The following is a 10348-nucleotide window of genomic DNA, read 5'->3' on the forward strand; positions in this document are numbered from 1 at the left end:
TTACTCGCTCATTGAATCAGTAACTTACTCACTCGGTCACTGAGTCACTCATTCACAGACCGACTTACTCGCTCATTGAATCACTTACTCACTCGGTCACTCACTGGGTCACTCATTCACGGACTGACTTACTCGCTCATTGAATCAGTAACCCACTCGCTCACTGAATCACTTACTCACTCGGTCACTTAGTCACTCATTCAGTAACTCAATCGCTCATTCCCTCGCTAACTGACTCGCATCGAAATACAAATACAACGCCACAACAGGCAAATTGCCCAACGAGGTGGCTGACTTAAGAACATCATGGATCCCCGAGCCCTTTTTTACCCTACCTACTACTGCTACACCACACATGCACCCCGCCCACAACCCCCCGCGGAACCCCCCAACGAATCGGTACATGCGGGAATGTGTGTGTACGTGTAGTGAAACCTGACGTGAAGTTTGTTCCTGTGTAATGCTTGTTATGTGTCGTGCTGCCATCTGCCACCAGTTTTTTTCTAACTATGAGTGAAGTGTTACGATTGAATGATTTATCGTTGTAGGACTGTTGCTCTCTGTGGCGAGACTTTTTAACGGGGAGATCGGCTCGCATTTGCGCCTTGAAGTTGGAAACCACAGAAAACCAACTTCAGCCGACCACCACTGTGGGGTTCGAACCCGGATCCTCGCATCGCGAGTCCGTCACTATAACCACTCGACCACCACAGTGGCTGTGGTCGTCGGTGAATTGTTGGTCGGTGAATTTTCCTAGCGGTGAATTGCATGGCGGTGAATTGTTGTCGATGAATTTTCCGTAAACCCTCGGTAGGCCAATATCCTTCCTCTGTCGAACTCGGATACTTGATCAAAAGATGATCGTTTTTTTTTAAAAAACCACAAGAAAAACACAATCGCCGTACTTCAAATCGTCGAAATCTCCAAGCCTTAAATAGCGCTTTGAAGTGGCGCCACAGGCGCGCGTGATGTGCGTCTGCGCTGAAATTCTAATCATTTGCATATCTCACCTCCGCTAATGCATGTTGTAAATTTCATATTATTTGCATGCTTCCTTCAGGGTGTTGCATTTAGGTTGGCCAGCAGTGTAAATTGTGCATTTTGCAGAAGATATGATTCAAAGATGGTTATATGCAATGTGCGACATGAAATGTGACATGCAGGAAAGTAGGGTGGCACCAAGCCGGGAGCTTCGAGAAACAGCTATACAGAAAGTTGATCCAAAATGTCACGTTGCAGAGAATGATCACATATTTGCAGTGGGTAGGAAAAGGCGAGAAAAAAAAGCAGCACAAAATTGATGCTAAAATGTCATGTTGCGGAAATTATTATACACAGTATTGATACATAGTATTGATGCAATAATGACATGGTACAGTAAAATGTGAAGTAAAAAATGGGGATAAAAAATTAAACATGGGAAAATATATGCGGCTTGATGAGAAACACCGTATCACCGTATAGGTAGATAAAGGTGGATGGTACAGGGGCCTCAAAGGATAATGCAATACAGTAAAAAATGCAATAAGTAATTTTTAATCAATGTGACCCTTGTGCTTGATGACCAGAAACAAGTTTCTTTATGTCTGGTTCTATCGATGTGAGGGATAAACGTAAATCACCTCTGTCCGTTATGTTGAGGCGATTTCTTGCTTTGCTGAGCAAATTGTTCACACGACTAAACCTCGATTCTACTAGGTAAGAAGTCGGAAACGCCATGAAAAATAACTTTACTTTATCCCAAAGCTGTGGGAAGTTTTTAGAAGCAGCACTCCAAAAATTGTGTTTATCCTTATCGAAAGATAATTTTGCTGCCATGCTGCTTTGTAAGTCAATCAGCGCTTCTTGTAGTGAAATATCAACATCTTCGACATCCACAATAAATGGATTAACCACCCAGGAAGGAATTTTCATTTCGAGCAGATCATGGAAACGAATTTCCATGTCACTATGGAGTTGCTTTAGATGGCCCACGTACACAATTACATCATCGTCTTTCAGTTCATGGCTGATTACTGCCAAGGAAGGAAACTGGGCGAACTCTCGCCGTCCAACATTGGCAGCATACAACTTCACTTTTTTTAGAAAACCAATGATGATTTTTTTGCTCGAAAAAATGTCACAGTGGCTACCCTGTAACATTTTATTCAAGGAATTGAGCTTTTCGAAGACATCACTTAGGTAAAATATGTCACACTTATTTGCGATCAATTTGTCTCCCATTTCCTTGTCTTCGAAGAATGTAACAATTGATTGCCAGAGGGTGACAAAACGGGAAAGGCAGTTACCCTTGGACAGCCAACGTATGCATCAACAAATGTGTGAAGTCCTCACCATTGTCTTCACATAGCTGTCGAAACAGGCGGTCTTGAAGAGCGCTTGATTTGATACAGTTGATTGCTTTTATTACGATCTGAAGTGACTCGTGCAAACGACCTGCCAGTTTTTTTGAAACCAAGTAATGTCTGTGAACTATGCAGTGAATGCAAAACACTTCTGGTACAACACTTTTCAAATACGCAATGAATCTTCTGTATCTTCCCGTCATAGCAGCGGCCCCATCTGTAGCACAGGCTAAAATGATCTGAAGAGGGATATCTTTTTCTTTGAAATATGATTTAACCTCTTCAAAAATTGTTTCTCCTTTAGTATCTGTTTTAAGTTTGCGTGCAAATAGCATTTCTTCTTTCAATTTGTTGTCATGCAAATGTCTAACATAGGCCATCAGTATTGCAGTGTTATCTGGTAATGTAGATTCCTCAATTTGCAGAGCAAATTTCATGGTTTTCAACTGGGAGATGAGTTGGTTTTCTACATCTTCTGCCATTTCATCAATTCGTTTCGACACTGTTGAATTGCTCAAAGGAATGGATTCAATAACTTCACGAGCATTTTGGTTCATGACAGTTTTGATTACCACCGACACTGCTGGCAAAATCAGTGATTCCCCAATAGTGTGAGGTTTGTTTTCCTTGGCTATCAGTTTTGATATCTCGTAAGACGCTATCAAACCTTTTTCATTCACAATCGATTTCAGAGAAAACATTGTTCTTACTGTCGATCTTGTTTCAAATTTATCCCTCAACGCTTGAAAATATTGTAATGGTTTGTCCTTCTTGTCTTTATGAGACGATTCCAGATGCTTTTGCAACTTACACAGAAAAGGACACCAAGCATTCTATTCACTTTTTTGACCACCGCTGAATAATGTTCAGAAAACCTAAGCCGCTCATCAATGCGAATTCCCAAATCGGTGATTCTAGTTGCATCCGGGATAGTGACACCATTCAACTCATGGGCGGAAATACGGGGTGGGGGGGGGGGGTACCACCCAGCGTCCAAGGTGGAGTCGACTGATCTAATGTATAAATGTACATACGAATTGACATCATCATCTTGTCCCCTCAGCAATAATGACCGTGCCCCCCCCCCCCAGACTTCCAAGTCTATTCCGCCTATAATTCAACTCGTAAGAGAACCGTGGGTTGTTCGAACCAAAATGAGCGATCATGCACTTATCAACGCTAAACGTCATGCCCCATTCATTTGCCCGTGCTGCAATCCTGTTTAAGTTGGTCTGGAGCAACTCCCTATCGCTTTGATTCCCGATTATGCCCATTAGCTTTACATCATCTGCGAATTTGCTAGTAATTCCATCGATACCCTGATCGAGTTTATCGAAAAATAGTGAAAAAGTATAATCACTTAATAATTTCATTTTGACGTGAAAATTATTGGACCTAATTTTTAGTTTAGTTGATAGATTATGCAAGGAAAACACTTTCTTTCTTCTAGTTTAAGTTGATTGCCGCTAGTTATCGAAGTAGAGCAGGGGTCTTCAACCTTTCAGACATAGCGGGCCAAATCGAAATTTCCTACGAAGCCCGCGGACCACCAACTCATATAATTTAATGTTATCTGAATAGAAGGTGCCAATTGGGTCCTGAGTCAAACAGGGACAAAAATAATTGAAGACTTTTCATTTACTCTAATATTATTTATTTTATTAATTAATTAATTTTATTAATTTTTATTATTAATTATTCTGCCGCTGTGGTGGTCGAGTGGTTATAGTGCCGGACTCGTGATGCGAGGATCCGGGTTCGAACCCCACAGTGGTGGTCGGCTGAAGTTGGTTTTCTGTGGTTCCCAACTTCAAGGCGCAAATGCGAGCCGATCTCCCCGTTAAAAAGTCTCGCCACAGAGAGCAACAGTCCTACAACGGTAAATCATTCAACCATAACACTTCACTCATAGTTAGTAAAACTGGGGGCAGATGACAGCACTACACATAACAAGCATTACACAGAAACAAACTTTACGTCAGGTTGCACTACACGTACACGCACATTCCCGCATGTACCAATTCGTTGGGGGGGGTTCCGCGGGGGGGTGCATGTGTGGTGTAGCAGTAGTAGGTAGGGGCTCGGGGATCCATGATGTTCTTAAGTCAGCCACCTCGTTGGGCAATTTGCCTGTTGTGGCGTTGTATTTGTATTTGTATTTGAAAAGTCTTTGATTAATTACTGTTTCAACTAATTTATTCTGAAATTTCAAGTGTGTTGAAATTACTTTAAATCATTATGTAATTACTTATTTCAGTAATTCTAAAATTATTTTCCTTCTCAATATTTCTCGAAATTATTTTTTTCAAGAATTACCCAATTATTCTTTTATTGATCGTGAAATAATTTCTATCAGAAATTACGAAATTATTTCTCTCATTAATTTACAAGTTATTTTTTTTCACAAATTCTGAAATTATTTGTTTCATCAATTCTAAAATTATTTGTTTCATTTATTCTAAAATTATTTCTTTCATTTATTCTAAAATTATTTCTTTCATTTATTCTAAAATTATTTCTATAATCAATTCCAAAATTATTTCTATAATCAATTCCAAAATTATTTCTATAATCAATTCCAAAATTATTTCTATAATCAATTCCAAAATTATTTCTATAATCAATTCCAAAATTATTTCTATAATCAATTCCAAAATTATTTCTATAATCAATTCCAAAATTATTTCTATAATCAATTCCAAAATTATTTCTATAATCAATTCCAAAATTATTTCTATAATCAATTCCAAAATTATTTCTTTCATTTATTCTAGAATTACTTCTATAATCGATTCCGAAATAATTTCTTTCATTAATTCTAGAATTAATCGTTAAATGACCGGTGGGCCATAACAAAAAGCTCCGAGAAACGAATGTGTACCGCGAGTCATGCGTTGAAGACCCCTGTAGTAGAGATTCATCATTAATGTCACAGTTAAATATACTGAAATGCGTTGTCATATCTCTAAAAACTATTATATCTCTAGGACCAAACGTAGGTCCCGAGGGGAAGGATCGCCTCCCCCGCCCAATTGCCGAATAATATGAGAATTATTGTTCTTTCCTGTATTTTACGGGACAGTCTAACAAACCTACATAATAAATCTCCTCTGACACAACTCCCTGGATTCCCACGATGTATAAACAAATACGCACGGTGTCACTTGCGATCATAGGGACTTCCGGGCATTTGTGCAAAAGGTATCTCCCATCTAGTTGCCCTTTTATCTCTTCTCCTTCCCGTCCCTTTCTTCTCTACCATAACTAACAAAGAGACTGTATCCACACGATATTGATATTGTTCAACTGAAATCTTTCATGCATGTTGTCAGGAGCAATTAACAGTAGCTTCTAAAATACTTATTCTTGATTTGGTTGAAACAATAATTTATTGTTTAATAAAAATACCAAAACAAAATTAAAAATGTATTTATAAATTATTAATTATAATGATTAATTAATATTATGTATTATAAATTAAAATCTAACACACTTGAAGAAAAAAAATTAACTTCCTAAAATTACCTGAAGAGCTACAACATTTCTGAACGAGAGTGATTTTTTAAGAAGTTTAGATTGATGTGTGCGGTATACTTGAAAGATGCGTGATGAGCAAAGAAAAAAAACGCTTCAAGAAGGTAGAGTTTATTCACTCTTCATCTGTGAAAAAATCAGAGTTGAACGACAAAACTTTTTTTGGGGGTTTTTTGGTCACGATTTTTGCAAAACTGACCACTATGCGACGCGCAACTTCAATTACAGTATTTGACATTTTCACTTCGACTTGAACTCTAAATGTTTGAAATCTATGTAAATTATTCCTATGTATAAAATCCGCGTAATTTTTTACCTCTAAAGCCATAAACTTTAAATTGACAGATACGAAGAGATACATTGAGCCAGCTATAGAAATTTTAATGCTTAGGTCAGAATTCATTGCATTTTCTGAGAAATCAGCAGACACAGTGAGTCTCCAACAAATGGATTTGAATTAGATATTTAAAATATGGCCATATGCCCTTTAGGATTTTTTTTTCTTCTAATGTCCACAACATTATTCCTGCCGAGTAGGAAAGTGCATTGAAACTATTTGGGATGATACAAGGCTGTTAATAGGAAACAGTATCGGTAATAGGTCAGTATCGAACAGCATATGTACAGTATCGGTTCTTTCTTTTAGAAAACCATTAAAGAGCTGCTGGTGTTAATCTTAGAGGAGGTCTCAATACATTGTATCAGCATTATAGAAACCAATCAGCAAAACAAACGAAAATAAGACCGAACGACGACCAAAATAGACGAAAATAAGATATTTTTAAATATTAAATGTGCTTGAAATTATGTTTTTCTCTTTTTCCTTTTAAATCCTGAAAGGAATAGCATAAGAATTCCTGGGATTGAAGCAACAGTAATATTATGGCAATTAAGAGTTTCTTTGGTAAGTTATGCAGTAATATAATTAAAAAAAATTGAATTTTGTGGGTACTTTTCCCCGTTTATGGGTTTTTATATTACAAAATTTCACACTTAATCAAAGAAATTATTTTCTTTTTTATATTTTCATTGAGATATATCATATGAGGCGAGGGGGGGGGGGTTACTTTCAGAGAAGTTTCAGGTGTGTGATTTTCGCATTTTTGTGCAGCCAACTGTTTTATGGCCTCTTCAACGTCGTATAAACGAGGTTCCACTGTATTGAGTAATAGTTTACTAAAAGCAAACACCGAGTGTGTTTAAATGTTCAATGATACATATATAATGCAATGAAGATTACTGCGACTAAGGCTATCCTGTTTTAGGGCTTCAAAAATGTTTTGGATTTTGACATGTCCAAATGCGTAATGATATACGTATTTCGCGTAGATGAATATTTCACGTATAAGTGTAGAGGTGAATAGTCCCCGAACTATATTGTCAAGCTCTACAAACTACACGAACTTGATAAGGCTCTGAACAAACACACATTAATCAGTTTATCATTGCAAATCCAAAAAAAGCCATGAAATCAGAAAAAAATTGTGTCGTTCATAACTCAAATTTATCAATCACATACAGAAAATTGTAGGCGCCAATACCGATTAGCACCAGGGATTTATCTATCAAGTTGAAAATTTGTTAATTCCAGGGCTTATTTCCGTTAAAGTCCTTATTTCGCATTTTAAATTAAAATTGAGAAAAAAGCAATGCAAACAAGTCTTACCTTCTTTTAAATTGCAGGAGATGTCAGATTCAATAGAATTACACCGTATATATATACATAAACATTCGTCTCGAAATCTTATAATGATGTTGCACAATCTCTTATGAGTTTATGACAAATTACATAAACACACGCGCACACACACGCAAATCACTATATTCACTTGTGTTTTCGTTAAACTAATAAGATTATCTGAGACTTGCTCAAGTACTAAATTTAATCTTTAACTACTCAAATTCTTTTACAGTAGGCGTTGAACTATCCTGCCATCCAATCACGGGTTCCAAATTATTATTTTTATTTGTTTGAATTGTATTTATGACTCTGCCTTAAGGACCATATTGGCTAGCCTAGGTACGTGGGTGGGTTTGGGGGGGGGGGGGCTAACAAATATCCCTTAAAGACAGGCGACGCCATTCCTCCTCCTTTTATTTTTATTATTACGGTAACGGGAATTCGATTTCCCCGGCTTTCATAGTACACTGCTATTTCTTTTCGGCAGTGGCAATGCATTGCAGCCCCACTCAAAAGTCATAAAAAAAACCAAAAAAAAAAAAAAAAACCACGCATATAGCAATCATTCTTTATTCGATTTTCTGACTCCAACAGACCACCCAGTGTCCAGCTGGGGAGAGTTTGTTTTATGCTAGATGGCTATCTGTCTGTATTTGCTTGGAAAGGATGTTCCATATCCCCTCACATTGACGAACTATAGTCCGTTTCAGGTTAACTTTGCAGTGAAGAGGAAGCTACGAGGGAACCGCATCACTCGTTGCTATGACAACGAAAGCCTCTTAACCAATGTATCGATGCGCAGCCTCGGTAAGGTATGGCTGATTCTCGCCAATTTCACAGAAAAAAATATTTTTTTCGCATAATGTAATGCTTGTAGAAAAAATTGCAGTCAGTTAGTAACAATTAGCTAATGAAAAAAAAAAAACCATCGTCGATACTTTCAGAAATTAAAGTGCGGTTTTTTAAATTTTTTTTCTTTTTTATTGAAAAGCATCTTAGTAACTCCCATTAACCCGGTTTTCACGTTTGAATTTGGGAATAGCCCCAAATAATAAAAATGAAAGGAAAAATTTAGAATTCTTTTACTCACTTTTCTTGCCGAAATTTCCGTCGCTCACCCACCCGAACGCATATACGTCGATGCCACTTGTTATCACTACAGTTTTAGTAATTTTTTACGGATTCCCATTCTATGGAATCCTGACTTGAAGTTGTAGAACTATCGGATTCTCAATTACTTATTAATTGTCGTTGCTCCAACATGTGTTCCATCAGGCCATCTGCAATCCAAAATTCCTCTTCTTTTCAATAACGTGCTTTATCCATTATTGCCAAAAAGAACGGAGAACGTTTTAGCGTGTCTGTCTCTGGTGAAAAGATACAACTGTCACAGAAGGAAAAAATACACCGCAAGCCTAAACCATTGTGGGTCTCTCTCTCTCTCTTGCTTATTTATATTTATCTGGAGAGACAACCTCTGTGTGTGTGTGCAAAAGAGACATTATACAGTCATTAGACAGAGTTGACTTATGTCAACACCCTCCGCTATAGGCTATTGGAATTCAGAAACCACCCCTACCCACGAAACGGCAAGAAATAGATAATTTAAAAAAAAAGGGGGGGGGGGGTGCCTGGAACCGTAACCTAAACCCATAAAGAGAGCCTCTCAACGGTATCGGCGCTGTCGTGAAAGAGGGACTTTTCCTGTAATCTATGAGTGATATCTGAATTCGTTGGAGGTTATTTTTTGGAGAAAAAAAAAACCTGATTAAATATTCGTCTGGGTGTGTAGGTCTATAACTACATGCAAAACTGAATGGAAAAGTGTATTGGAAAATTCAACAAAATGACGATATAATATATATATATAATTATACAACCAAAAAAAAAGCACGACAGTGATATTGGCGGGTAAAATTTCTTGGAAATCGCGCCAAAATGTTCTTGAGAACGAATATACATTGGTTCAAAACGGTATTTTTTCAGTATCTTTTTCGAAATCATAAAAAAATTTGAAATATTCTATATAAATGATCATCAGAAACCTCCGACGTATGGGAACTATATTTTGCGGCGAAGGAATACACTCTCTACCTTTCTCTCCACTGCAAAGTTAACCTGAAACAAACTATAATATTTTTTTAATCCCTCTTCTTCCAGGATTACATTTACTACACAATCGCCATATCCAGCACCCAAAAGAATATCAATGAATGGTCAAAAAAATCTTTGTCTCAAGGGCATAGCGAGGGGGGGGGGGGACTTGGGGGTCTGGTCCCCCCCCCCCCGAAATGTGAGAAAATAACCGAAAAAAGGGAAAAAGATGGCCAAATCCATTGTTCTGTCACTTTGGTCCCCCCCCAAAATGAAAGTGGTCTCCCCCCCGAACGAAATTTCTGGCTACGCCCCTGCTTTGTCTGCTTTTTAAATGGCAGCTTCTTTGTATGAAAAGTCTCCGGACAATTTCCTGTCTATACAATTATTCCGGGGGTTCTGTAATTCCATTTTATCAAATGATTTCATGAGCAAAGGCCTCTGAAGGAAAGCCTCCTAAAAAGAAAGACTAAACTTTTGACCCGAAGCTATTTCTATGGACGTTGTGTCTTGGCGCATTGTCAGCCCCCACAACGTATGTCGTAAAACCACCCAGATACACGCAAAACTTTTTCTTCCCCCCCCCCTTCACCTCATGCTAATGTTACTTTAACAAGGAAAGTAATGGGAAAAATATTCTACATATTTTTTTTGTTGAAAATGAAATGTTTTAGACACGCATTTTCCACATTTC

The 10348-nt window shown here is 37.7% G+C and overlaps 2 protein-coding genes across 2 annotated transcripts; both read right to left on the minus strand.

The window, feature by feature from the left end:
* Positions 1–1539: 1539 nt before the first annotated feature.
* Positions 1540–2223, minus strand: LOC149087841 (zinc finger BED domain-containing protein 5-like). Its single transcript, XM_089231989.1, has one exon. The coding sequence runs from the start codon at positions 2221–2223 to the stop codon at positions 1540–1542; it is 684 nt and encodes a 227-aa protein (XP_089088115.1).
* A 61-nt stretch (positions 2224–2284) lies between these two features.
* On the minus strand, positions 2285–3046 carry LOC149087842 (protein ZBED8-like). Its single transcript, XM_089231990.1, has one exon. It carries the CDS (start codon positions 3044–3046, stop codon positions 2285–2287), a length of 762 nt encoding a protein of 253 aa, XP_089088116.1.
* Positions 3047–10348: the final 7302 nt, after the last annotated feature.

Source organism: Pholcus phalangioides, unplaced genomic scaffold (assembly GCF_987345545.1).
Source record: "Pholcus phalangioides strain wild (caught in Gottingen) unplaced genomic scaffold, Ppha-v1.0 ptg000004l_1, whole genome shotgun sequence".
NCBI lineage: Eukaryota > Metazoa > Arthropoda > Arachnida > Araneae > Pholcidae > Pholcus > Pholcus phalangioides.

Excerpts from the sequence above, each read along its gene's own strand:
- LOC149087841 (XM_089231989.1), bottom strand. The coding sequence starts at position 2,223 with ATGGGAGACAAATTGATCGCAAATAAGTGTGACATATTTTACCTAAGT.
- LOC149087842 (XM_089231990.1), bottom strand. The coding sequence starts at position 3,046 with ATGTTTTCTCTGAAATCGATTGTGAATGAAAAAGGTTTGATAGCGTCT.